General features: G+C 39.9%; 1 protein-coding gene across 3 annotated transcripts in view; it reads left to right on the top strand.

Moving 5' to 3' along the window:
* Window positions 1–12,867, top strand: part of gro (TLE family member transcriptional corepressor groucho) — a 146,509-nt gene extending 133,642 nt beyond the window's left edge. For 2 of the 3 annotated variants that reach the window (XM_031980725.2, XM_031980724.2), the window contains exons 10-16: window positions 2,476–2,529; window positions 4,113–4,301; window positions 6,139–6,357; window positions 8,134–8,201; window positions 9,096–9,371; window positions 9,863–10,466; window positions 11,497–12,867. In XM_031980725.2, coding sequence (XP_031836585.1) covers window positions 2,476–2,529; window positions 4,113–4,301; window positions 6,139–6,357; window positions 8,134–8,201; window positions 9,096–9,371; window positions 9,863–10,466; window positions 11,497–11,604 — 1,518 coding nt within the window. In that variant the 3' untranslated portion in view covers window positions 11,605–12,867. The remainder of the gene's footprint in view (window positions 1–2,475; window positions 2,530–4,112; window positions 4,302–6,138; window positions 6,358–8,133; window positions 8,202–9,095; window positions 9,372–9,862; window positions 10,467–11,496) is intronic. The other variant, XM_076371201.1, reaches the window with a different exon arrangement.
* Window positions 12,868–13,657: the final 790 nt, after the last annotated feature.

Below are 13,657 nucleotides of genomic sequence, written 5' to 3'. Positions count from 1 at the left end.
TTAGCTACTCCGAATTCTCGAGACATTCTGGATGTTTCAAAATACTCGAACAAAGGACGAGATCCTAAGCGCAGAGTAGGATTCTCAAGTGGAATTCCGTCTCATCACATCGGCAATGAAATTCTCCATCGACGGTAAAAGTCTTCGACGTTTGAGCCGTTTAGTTTGCTAATCAAACGAGTTTCTCTTCGTACCGTCGACAGGAAACATTTTCATCGACACGTTTTTACAGTTATTCATTTCAATGTAAACCATTTGTAACTTTTTCCTAACAATAAGAAGAGAAATTTATTTCCAAAGCATATTAATTGCTCCTAACATTTTCCGACTATTTACCTATGGTTCAAAGTAATATCAAAATTTCTAACATAATAATTGAACTACATACCTATAGTCCATAGGTGAAGCCTGTAAATCCTGAATCTCAAAATGAATGAGATTCATTGAAATTTAAAAGCAACTAATTCATACGACATTCAACGATAGAAAATTAATTAAAAAAGGAACGTTCGTTGACTAGTCAGCTAACAACACGAATCGTCCAAAAACAAATTACAAACCAAATATCGTACGAATTTTTAAAGCCCTTGTTATTTTCGCTGCAAACATAACGAGTCTCGGGAAGCAATAAAACAAGCAACAGATGTTGTATCGGCGTATAGCAGAACGCCATACATTTAAGGAGAAAATAATTCTTTCCGTACAAATCCAATTATTTTATACTTGGCGCATAACGCTGCCACAAGACAATATTATTATTAAGATAGCATCGGTGGCTCGGCTTTAGGGAACGCCACAAAGAGTACAGCAACGAACGGTGTAAAGCTCGAGGATACAAACGACGCTATAACCGCGACAGCGATAGAGACACAGAGGGAACAAACGGTGAGGCAAATTTTACACGGTTCACGTACGCAACGGACACGTAGCCACCGTTGACTGCGAAAATACCGTGGAACGCGCGATATCGAAGCGCATTTACATCCCAGTGCATGCGCGCGCGAGTGCACGGGATCAGCTTACACGCCGCAAATCGCGGGACCCGGGTATCTGGCGTCTGCACTCGCCGAACGCCATTAACTTGCCGCGCAATCAAAACGTTTCGAGAAGGTGCGCGAGTGTCAAGATTAATAATATGTCTCTGAAGATGCATCTGCTGGTCGTACAATCGGGCAAAATAGGTCGAGAATCTCTTCTGAACTCGTTCACCGGGAATACAAGGTGTGCCGCGTAAACGAGACCGCGAGCTGCAAAAAGTCTACTTTATGATCGAAAATTGAAATAAATTTGGGTGTTATTAATACCGAGGGAAAATGATTAACGAATGAAAGATACAAGATACAATTGGTATTATTAAAATTGAGGTTATTCAGATATTTATTATAAGTAATTTGTTGTTAGATATTTATCTAGCCTGTGTACTTTGTAAATGGAAATTAAGATGAAGAGTGTCATTATCCCTTTACACTCTAGAGGCGTTTCTCAGTCGCTAATTGATTTGACAAAGAAAAATTGTAAAATTTGATATTTAATATTAAAATTGTATAATGCACCAATATGTGAAATATTAAAAGAAACTAGTTTTTTTCCTCAATGTATGTGCGATTTCTCGACAAGAGTTAATGTCGGGAGAATATGACTAACGAGTGAAAGATTTAATATACTTGATTTTATTAATATTGATCCCGTTCAAATATTTATTAAAAATACTTTATTTAACCTGCAAGTAACAGCAGATGACAATTGTCATCCATCGTACTGAGAACATCAGATATCTCTTTTCTATTGAAAGCATCGGTATCTGTATTATAGGGTCTGTTTTGAAGATATACTGATTATCTTAGTTTAGTCTCAAGTTGCAGACTCCTAAAGAGATCAAAGTAACATTGAAAATTGATGTGAAAATGTCATGTTTAATTGTAATAATAAAAATGGATGATAATTAACTGAATAATTAACTGGTGGGTTAAGAATCAGTTATAAACTGACATAACATTAGTACAAGAGTTGTAGAAAATAAAATAATTCTAAATGTAGAAAAATACAATATCTTATTGTTATTTAATATATTTTAAATAAATAATCGGTTCTGATAAAATATTATATTTTCATAATCAAATATAAAAACGAGATTTCCCGTTCTCGGTACGCAATGTGTTAACTTCGTCTTAATCAAATCTAAAACATTTGAATATCAATTGATTAGAAAACTTCATAATAAAATTCAAAATATTTGAACATAAATGAACTTTTCCAGTGATTTATCTTTATCCTGTACCATACTTTCTAACGTTCAACAGAACATTCGGCAAGCGTTGTTCCAAATTGCGCGAGCCACCTCGTACATTGCGGTAATCGTAATGTATCGGATAGTAGGAATCGTGGTGACGCAGGAAGCATTAATGTTGCCAGATCGCGTGTCCCTTTTAACGTGTCTTTTTTCCCCTTTTTAACGGAACTGTAATTTTCTTTCAGGAGAGCGACGGGGAAAAGAGCGATCAGGACTTGGTGGTGGATGTTGCGAACGAGGTCAGTTCATCCTTCAGACTAAATCCGATATTTTTAGCACCGAATTCATTAAGCGGAAGCGCAGCGTATATGCGCGGAGGCCGTCGATGAAAATGGAGGACCTTTTTTCGAGGCTGAAGCGATGACGATGTGCGTCATTGACTTGTGGTCAGACACGGTTCGCTCTTAGACGTTTAGAGTGGCTCCGGAACGCTGCCCGCGAACCATTTTATTTTCAGCTGTACCGAATATTTAGTTCCTTTTAAATGATTAGTCGTTGTTAACTGGAAAGTGTGCTAATTATCCCGCTTTTCGTACAATTCTGTTTCATAAGAATTTTCAGTTGGTCATATTAAATTTGTATACTTATGATTTCATTCGTAATTTAAGTATGGTAATTATCTATGTAGTGAAACGAAGATTTCTTATATTAATAGAAACAATTTTATTTTTGTATTATATAATACTTTGCAGAAAATTGTTTACGATCGTCTATGAGAGCATGTTATATGTAGAACAGAACAATTTTGTGATATCAAATGACATTCGTCATTGACTATTCATAGTTCACTGTATTTTAACTATTTACTGTAAATTCTCTAGTTTACGAATACTTGAAAAAAATGAAGAATGACTTACGTAAACTGTTTTTATTTTATTGAAAATGTTTCCTTACTACCACTTATGAATTCGGTGTATACGCTAACTTTAAAATACGCTGTAAAAATGTGTTGTATTAATAACAAAGCGTCGGAGATTTAACTACATAAATGTTACTATGTATCATCAGCGAGGCCACCCGGTATCCCTTAAACAAAGTTCGATTAACTGCAGAAACAATTGACAATTCTCTTCTAGTGTCGCTTACTATGAATCTCTACCACTCCTCTTCAATTTCGACTGTTAGCACAAACTGTTTCATTGCACGCCAGAAATAAAAGTCCACTATCGCGAATGATCTAGTCAACTCTTCAGACACGCGTTATTGACACACCATTGATAGGGTAGTTTTTATTTCATATCACCTACCCAACTATCCTCTGCATCGCACTTTTCAAACACCCTGGAGACAAGTTTAATCTACTTAATACTTTCTAACCTCAAATTCACACGTCTATAATACAAATGTCCATTTTCTTTCTTCTTCATTCATATCCTACATCCTTTACCTATTTGTCCACTACAATATTATGTAAAGTTGAGGTACGTGGCATTAAAGAAAACGAACATACCGCTAGAACCACCAGATGGGTCAAAACGACCAATTTCTGATTTCTTCTTTCATAATTATTGAAAAAAAGTAAATGCTTCTTTTAAGAATAATTAACGTAGTCGATAAATGTAATACGCAAACTAAAATACAAGTAAATTGAAATCCCAACAAATTCACTCTTACGTTTCTATAAAAGAAAGTTTAAAAAGATTAATTTAATCGCTCGATAGTTCTAGTGTTAAAGATGTACTGTAATTTGGAATCAAGGAAAGAGCGCAACGATCGCGACAGTTCTCGAAGAGTGCTTTACAGTAGCCTTAGAAAGAAAGAGGGCGCATCTTCGGATCTCGAATTTCTCAAAGAAATCTTCTTCTTTTTTTGCCGGCAAAAGGAGGCGTCATCACCGCACGCGAACGGCGAACACTCAGATCCACGTGAGAACGGCACCTTGGAGAAGCTGAGTGCTCCAGGACACGCGGGACCGACTTCCGGCGCTGGCTCGGCATCCGTAAAAGACAGGCCGCCCTCGCGGAGCGGAAGCTCCTCCGCTCGTAGCACACCGTCTCTGAAAAGTAAAGATGTAAGATCTCGCGGATAGCAAGCTTGTTCGGCGACTAATCGGTCCGGTCCCCTTCCAACTTTGTGTCACCGAATTCGTTTCGACGAAAAACCTTGAACACCTCCGACGGCGCAACTAAAGTACTATACGCTTCTCGCGTTAGAGCTCTATCGGCTACCGAGCTAAAAGTATACAGGATCTAGGAGACTCTTCCATTCACGATGATGGGTCCGCCTCGGCTTTCGACGCATGGTCATTATTGGCACGCAGCGATAACAAAGAATGGAAGCGACACCGAATGCGATAAAGTGAGACGTAACGATAGAAAACAAGAGTCTCTATAGTTCTGTCTCACTCTGTCGCATTCAGTCTCACTTCCGTCCTTTGTTATTGCCGCGCGCCAATAATGACCATGCGTCGAAAGTCGGGGCAGTTCGAGCATCGTGAGTCGAAGAGCCCCCTTGCCCCTGTACACTTTTAGCTTGATGGTCGATGGAGCTAACGTGAGAGGCGTATAGAATGTCGCTCGGTATTCGAGTTGTTCTTCTGATCGAATGATCTTCTGAAGATGTCGAATTATTCGATACCAATTAAATCATTTCGAATTGATTAATTTCACCTTTACATCTATACATCACGAGGCGGCTGAAAGGAAACGCTCAAATAATTTTGTTGCTTTCGTGGTGTAGAAATATATTTCGTGGAATAATGTTTAAATGTGACGGAGAAAAATGATTCTCCATATGTCGGTTGTTATTCCATAATTCTCTAGTCGACTTAGATTCGAACCGTTATACTCGAAAGTTGTTCACTAAAAACATTTCGCATTTTCTGATATTTTTCGAAACTCGCTTAAAGAGGAATCACATGTAAATTCATCGTTGTATCGTACAAAGTCTATTAACACTAGGTTTACAGGCATTTATCGTACAGTTCATTCTATTGCATCTAAAAAAGTTGATATTCGTCCGTTTAGATTTTGAAAATTATAGATTTAGAAATATATAATTAGGATACATATTCGTGCAATTGGATCAATCAAGACCGGCTGAAACATTTGCCAAATAATATTTATAAAATTCAATGTGCACCAAATTGATGCGTTCCGTAAACCTAGTGTTAAATATCAAGTTTTATAATTGCACTGTATCAAATTGAGTGGCGACTCCGTTCGCCTCCCAAACGCGAATGGTTGAATTATAAAGTCATTCCCTGAAAAAACTTTCAAAACCTTCGAACGATACCAATCCACCGGAAATCAAAGTACAAAAATCACATCTCGTCGGGAGAGAAGATTCTCTTCCTCTTAATGTCGGAAAAAGCAGTGTAAACAAAAATTCGTGAAAACGCCGGCAGAAAACGGTAATCGATACCCGGGAAAGCAAATTCTCTGGTTCGATTTTGAACGCGGAAAACGAGCACGGTGTTCTTCCGCAGCTTCGAAAACACAACAGAGATATTTCGGTGGTCCCTTTCAGGCGGGTCGGCCCGACCCGGCTGTGTATCCACCGATGCGCGCCGTTAAAATTTGTCGCTCGCGAACTTGCGATAAGTCAATTTACACGAGCGCCGGTGGAACTGGCGTTCGGGACCTGGTCCCACCTCCGCGTCCTCCTCCCCTCGCCAACCAAGCCACCGAGTTCCCGAGCTACTACCCGTCCGACGAGCGGTGTCACCCGTTCCTCTCTGGTCGAACCGGTGAACCAGAAACACGCGCTTACGATCGGCGGCAAGGATCGATACGTCTCGTTGCTTTCGCGTAAACTCGACCGTGAAATGTACAATTCCTTTCTCTGATTGCGGCCCCGATGATAAACCGGCGCGTCCCGTGCCGGGCGTGAACCCTTCTCTTCCGCAGATCGACAAGCCGGGTACACCTGTGGCGGCGGCGAGGGGGTCGCGCAGCTGTACGCCAACTATGGGCGGAATCCCTGGGCCCTTGGCATCGCGAGTCTATCATCCGCCATCGTCGCAGCAAACGCCACCGCAGGGCTATCAGGGTTTGCCGTCCCGCGGCAATGAGCCGCCGCAATCGTCTTCGCCGTACAGCAACTTACCGTACGCCAGGACTTCCATGGTAGATACCTCCCCCATTCCTCTGCCGATCGGCTTTGCGCGCGGGGATGATCAATTTCGGGATGAACGGAGTGTTTCTGGACTACGGAGCGGGGGTTGGAAACAGTTGGCATATCGGTTTTGATTGTTGAAACCGTTATGGAGAATGAAATGAAGTCATAATTGCTATGTGGGTTGCTGCGAACGTTTCGAGAAAGTATGGGGAAGGTCGCACATAAGTTTAAACTCGTAATTTTATTATTTTATAAAACATTCTCGTTCCATATTGTGTATTAATAAATAATTTAATAAAAATAAATAAATATTGAAGAAATAAATCAAATTTATAAATTTAAATGAATTAATATATATATATATATATACATGTATCAATACTTTGCGGTAGCACTTTCTTACCTTGAAAATGTGAAGTTTTATAAAAATAATAAAAAGTTATAAATGGCAGATTTCTGAAAGTTTTGCAGCAACTTCGATTTAAAGCCGAACCAAAATACAGAAACGAAATGAAGAATCGAAAAATAATATAGTTCAGAACCGATGTACTTAACAACAGTTGCGATTTTATGTTGGTTCTTCATAACTGTTTAGTCGGAATCGATATATAACAGTTTCAAATAGTTATATTTGGAACCTTTTTAATCTCTGTTTCGGAGGGATATTCTCCGCGGAGAATGTTGACCCTTCGTGGATGAGAATTGATTGAAGTTTTACAAAGTCTGTTTGTAAAAATTAATTTATGTACGGAAGTTTGAAATAGAATTAGAGGAATAGAAGTATGATTCCGTTGTTATTTGAATATAATGGTTAAGTTATTCGAGTGCAGCTTTCGATTTTGGATATCGAAGATTGGACTCACCACTACGACATTCGCTAGCAAAGGGTTAATAAATTTTACCAGTGGAACTAGCAGGTTAAAACAATATATTTCAAATGGTTTTATAATTACTGAATTCATAAATGTGCTGTCGTGAAAAATTATTAAATAAAGTCTTTGTATACGCGTACGGTAATTAAACTTTTGTCAAGTTGCAAAAAGTTACCGTTGTGATTCGTATGCGGAAATAAAACTAACATTTTAATTGCTTAGTAACTTTGATAAAATCACTAATTTATTTTCTTTATCTTGCAATGATTAAAGTTTTAAAAATGCTTGTATTCAAAATTATTCTTGAAATTATTGTTAACATAATGCGATGAATGTCATGTGGAAGCTTAAAAAACTATTCTTATAATTTCTATAAGAAGTTACATATCAATTATTTCAAACGCTTAATGGTAATAATTTTAATCACTAAATAAATGACTCAATCAGATTAACGTTTTATCTACGTTTGAATAATTGAACGTTTAAATGCGCTCGGGAAGCGTGTACAGGGACTTAATGGAGCCCTTGTATTTCGGTTGGGGTAACATCCGGTATCCTTCACCGGTGATTGAGGCGAGATTAGAGGTTTCTTTCGTTTAATATGTCCAGGGCACCCCCCACGTAATCGCACCGTCCGATTCAGGTACCGCGATTATAGAGAGCACCGGGTACAAATTTGCAATCGTTCCTTTCAAGAAAATGATTCCTTCGAGAGAAGGACAGTAACAAGCGAGCACGAGGGGCAACAGAAAGCCTCACGTGTGGCAAAGATACCCGGTGCCATTACAATTCAGTCGATAAAGCAAGGGGAAACACTGTAACTGTTCCCTAAACCCCGAGTATTATTCAAGGCAATCACAGTACCCGAGCTCTGTTTTCGCAGAATTCCATTCATTTCGTTGCCTGTTACAGCTCGGTTTCGATGGTCACGTAAGGATACCACCGAGTAACGGGATGAGCAACGTCCCAGGCGGTAAAACGTACGTATCTGACACTGCAATTGTCATTTAAAGGCAAATTACGAAAAAGATCCATTGAATACCGACATTTCGGCGTAACATCAATCTATATTAGAGTGTCCAACCTTTGTAGCCTCCGCTGTCATAAATAAATTAACAACATGTTCAACTTATATTTGTAGTACTGTTAATGAATCTTTTAATCACAATCTTCTAAAGTTTGTAAGCTTATGATTTATTGTTGGTCCGCAATTACAACCATCTTAGGCCGCGGGTTGGACAAGCCTCTAAATCATAATCTGTGCTAACCGAATATTGAACCATTTACATATAAACAATCAAAATCGATTATTTCATTTCAAAACATACAACAAATTTCTTGCAACACGTAATTATGATCTATCGAATAAAAGATCTCACGCGTCATCGATTTTTCACACAGATCGCCTCCTTCCTACATTTAATGATCGCGTTTATCAACGGCTTCAGTCGGGAAAGAACTAAACAGAAATACTAATTAAAACACAGATGTTTATACGGATTCTCATTTTTCGAGGGAACGTTTTAAGAGTGGGCATAAAAGAGACACTCGGTTTCCGTCTCACGGGTTTTATTGCGTCCCCAAGAACCCGATTACTTTATGAAATTTTATTACGATACCCGTCTCATTTCATTGAACGATAAAGAAACGACTATACGACGAGCGAACTTATCGAGAATTTATCCGCGGGACCATAGCTCCCGGAACAATGAGCGACGATTCGTTTCCGGTATCACCGGGGCGCCGGCTCGCGTGCCATTAGTTCCGCGGTGCCGTTTCTCCGCGCGCGTTTCGTTAAACGCGAGCTTTTAAGTAATCGAAGACATCGCTGTTTCGCCACGACAAAGCCATTAACGTTTTACATTTCACCGCAGAGCAATCTCGTTCCATGCGAACGGCGAGGGTGAGATGCAGCCTGTGGCATTCCCCACGGACGCTCTGATAGGACCGGGAATTCCACGTCACGCGCGTCAGATTAATACCTTGACTCACGGCGAAGTTGTGTGCGCGGTTACCATCTCGAATCCGACCAAGTACGTCTACACTGGCGGCAAAGGGTGCGTGAAAGTCTGGGACATCGGACATGAAGGCGGCGGCAGTACCAAGCCTGTGTCGCAGCTGGACTGCCTGCAACGGAACAATTATATTAGGTCAGTTGCCCGATAGTTGGATAATCTGCCGTAATTAATGAACAAAATTATACGCTGTCATGGAAATGATACAATAACATTTATGTCAATGATTGAAGTCGAGCTGATCGGAGTAACGTAATTCCGGAGTAGCTTAATCTTCATTCAAAATTCATTTTGTTGCGTTCAATACACATTTGTTATCTTGGTTTGCGTACTATACAACATAGCTGAAAATATCGTCAGCAATTTCTCTACATATTGACTAAACAAATTATTGTAAGAAGTTAGCGCTATGCCTTTGTTCTCGAAAATATGTCTCTTCAGAACAGAATTCAAGAAATGTAAAAAGTGCAATACGAGACTATCTTCTCAACACCGCGTAACAAGAACCTCTACTTCCAAGCGCCCTATAGTCAAACGGTTAAATACGATAGCACCTTCCTTTAAATGATAAAGTTAAGTTTCAGCTTAGTTATAACAGGAAAAGTACATTGTCTCCTTGTTTGCAGGTCAGTGAAGCTACTGCCGGACTGTAGGACGCTGATAGTCGGCGGCGAGGCGAGGCAGCTGATCATCTGGGACCTGGCCAGCCCGACGCCGAGGATCAAGGCGGAGCTGACCTCCTCAGCGCCAGCCTGTTACGCGCTGGCCATCTCGCCGGATTCGAAAGTCTGCTTTAGTTGTTGCAGCGATGGCAACATCGCCGTCTGGGATCTCCACAACGAGATTTTGATCCGGCAATTCCAAGGACACACAGACGGCGCATCCTGTATCGACATCTCGGCCGACGGATCGAAGCTCTGGACAGGAGGCCTGGACAACACTGTACGTTCCTGGGACCTGAGGGAAGGCAGACAGCTACAACAGCACGACCTGAACTCGCAAATATTCTCCCTGGGCTATTGCCCGACTGGGGAATGGCTCGCGGTCGGTATGGAGAACTCGAAGGTCGAGGTACTCCACGCGTCCAAGTCTGACAAGTACTGTCTGCTCGTGCACGAATCCTGCGTCCTATCGTTGCGTTTCGCGTCCTGCGGCAAATGGTTCGTCTCTACCGGCAAGGACAATCTGTTGAATGCCTGGCGCACACCGTACGGAGCTTCAATATTCCAGGTGTGACTGAGTACATGAATTTTTGTTTATTGATTAACCCCTTGACCTACAATACCGTGTCGGACTCGTGACGAAAATTTTGAACTGAATTTGACAAATCTATGTGTTACTTACTGTTTTCTTAATTTAAATTAAATATTAATTTTCTATTATCAGTCGTTACTATTTGCAATATACGTAAACATAGAATAAGCATCAGAATTTATTTCTTTTCCTAATAAATTATTAACGGCAAGATAGTTGTATCGATTATAGTTAAGAAATAAATCATAGGGTATAGGATTTAACCGGCCGGTTAAGTGAGAGAATTTTCGTTGACGGCCGGCAAAAATTTTTCAAAATTTCTAGCCCAGTGCAATACTTGCTGCAACTTCGATAAACCTAAACCCATAAAGAATCAAAGGTTCAATATTTTCCAAAAAGATTAACGATCAATTATATTAAGACACTTTGCCTTTTTCATATAAAGTGCATCGAGAAGAGATGGCTCACATTTTTTAAAAAACTATTATATCGTAAATATCAATGTGATACGTGATATGTGAAATGTCAAAATGAATTGTGATACCTAACAAAGAAAATATTTATGAAAGTATTATACATAAATATAAGAAGAATAGTTGCATAGGCTTCTGGATAAGACTTAGTTTGCCATTAAAAGCAATTGTAAGCACAGATATTTTATAATTTAAACGAGATCGAGCCATCTCACCTAGAATTATCCTACATTCTTTAAATTACATTGTGATTAGTGACTTAAAAATAATACTTTCAATTCGTCATAATGTGAACCTCTTACAGTTAAATAAATATATGTTGGAGTCATCGTCTAAGAATAATCAAAAAAGTATCCAACACCTTCTTTTGTGAGAACAGCTTGGAGTCATCCTGTATGCCATACAAAATATCACTCCGTTTCACGTATCCGCGTATTCTCGCGCACGCAATACGGAGAGAGGTGCGAAAAGAAAAAGGAAAAACGCGGAACTCGCAACGAGCACATGGGAACCCATATCAATTTTTTTTACAGTCGAAGGAGTCATCGTCGGTGCTGAGCTGCGACATCTCCGCCGACGACAAGTACATCGTGACCGGATCCGGCGACAAAAAGGCCACTGTATACGAAGTGATTTACTAGACGCACGGTATAAAGGACGTTCACGTTTCCAACCCTTTGTCGATACCCGAACTCTGAAAAGGAGCCGCGACTCTCCCCGCGCCCCTCGCAACCCCAACCTTTTTTTCTCGCGGGAGATCCGACAAGTGAGACTTTTAGCAGCCTTAGAAACCTAGACTGTTACTATTGTGTATATATTCGTACGAGTCTATACTACGGTAGAATTCACGAGCAGAGGCGGACGAAGCCGAAGAGGAAATGAAGACGGAAATAGACGATCGGGAGAGCACGACGAATCCAGAACACGGAGAAAATATGACGAGAAAAAAGAAAGGAAAAAAGAACAAGGAAGAAATGAAATAATAAACTAAAAAACCTAAAATTGTGTGTGCCAGAGAAGCTGTATATGTATATTAGAGTTGCGTGTGCGTGGCCCAACTGTACCTACGATGATGGTGTGATTCCCGCGGAGGGACGAACTCTTCCTTTGCTTCGCGTGTAATACAACGAGAACACGTTCAACGGGACGTTTTACTGAGCGATCTTTGCATGCGCGTTGAGTGACCGAGAAAGCCTTGCAACTGGTGATGCTAGATATGATTTCGTATAAGTACCTAATTATAAAATCAACACATGGCCGAAGATGAATGGTCAGACGGCGGACGGTGTGAGAACCATGGAACGATGACTCGGTGTCTCGCGGCTAAAATTTCGACGGTATCGCCAACCGAAGATTTTCTTCGAAACTTTTACAACAGATGTTTTTTGCAATCACTGTCCTTCCCCTTTTCGCCCCCTCGATTTTAGCGCGTTGCCACTAGATAGCGACTTGTCGCAGCGTACCCTTGAACCCTTTCGGGACAGCGAGCGACCGACCCCTCGCTACAAGTTCACAGTTCCATGGACGATTATAGCCTTCGACAAGTCGCAATATAATAAAGGTATGTCTACATCGCGGAAGACGGAATCACGATGATCAAGTCTGAATCGGGCCTACCCCCTCCCCCCTTCCAACTTCCGTTCGACCGTCGCGAAAGGGTTCAAAAATTCGTTCTTAAATGTTCGTGCACTTGATTGTGAATCGGTTACAGCGATCGGGGAAAAACTATTCCGGAGGAATGTCGTTACGCCACGTCGAACAACGATGAAAATCTGCTGTTTCTACCTGAGAGGAAAGTAAAACGCGAGATATACATAGGTACACCGCTAGTGGAGCGGTGTTCTGTATTGTTTAAACGTAAACTGGCCATGACCATTAATTTTAAATATATCGATTAAAAGTAATTGTCTTTTCTATTGGACGACGCGCACACGCGGGTAACCGTCTGAATTTTTTACAGCGAACGAACGCGATGTTGGGGTAAGTAGATATTTACCTGTATATTTAACGAATTTTGTGGATTATCGGGGTGGATATTATTTCAATGATACTTCCCACTTGGCTCGTGCATTATTCTATTGTAGGTGGCAAGTATCATTGGAGCAATAATGAATTCAATTTCACGTGAGATGAACATTTCCAGTGTCATTTTTTTGTCTGATAAGAAATTCGTTTTCTATAACAATTCCATGTGCTGTTTTTTGTTTTTTGCAGCTCTTTTTACTTCAATGATCAACTGATTTATATAATTTCCTGTTTAAACAATAATTTCTTATTGGCGAAATCTTGTTTCTGAAAATAATATCCGAAATTACTGAACTAATTCACTCAGTTTTTTATATCAAGAAAAACGCATCGCGGAGATAATAAAATGAAATAAATTTTTAAACCTTTGTTAATCCTGAATGTACTATGCGTGATAAAAAAATCAGTTTTAAAATTCTGCATTCTCTTCCGTTCACTTAACTTTATATCAATTCTTATATTAACTATTAAACAATTTCTCAATTGTTATCTTTATTGTTGTTTCTGTTTCCATCCGAAAATATTTATTGCCTGGTTTGATTATCTTAAAATAACAGTAGGAAAAGGTGTATAAAAAGTGCCGGTACGTTTAACGTTAAAGTATATCCAAAAGTATCAAAAGCATTTGAAAAAAGTTACAGTCTTCAAACGAGAAAAAATAAATCTGAT

This window comes from Nomia melanderi, chromosome 10 (genome assembly GCF_051020985.1).
Source record: "Nomia melanderi isolate GNS246 chromosome 10, iyNomMela1, whole genome shotgun sequence".
Classification (NCBI taxonomy): domain Eukaryota; kingdom Metazoa; phylum Arthropoda; class Insecta; order Hymenoptera; family Halictidae; genus Nomia; species Nomia melanderi.
This window is presented reverse-complemented; position numbering and strand designations above follow the sequence as displayed.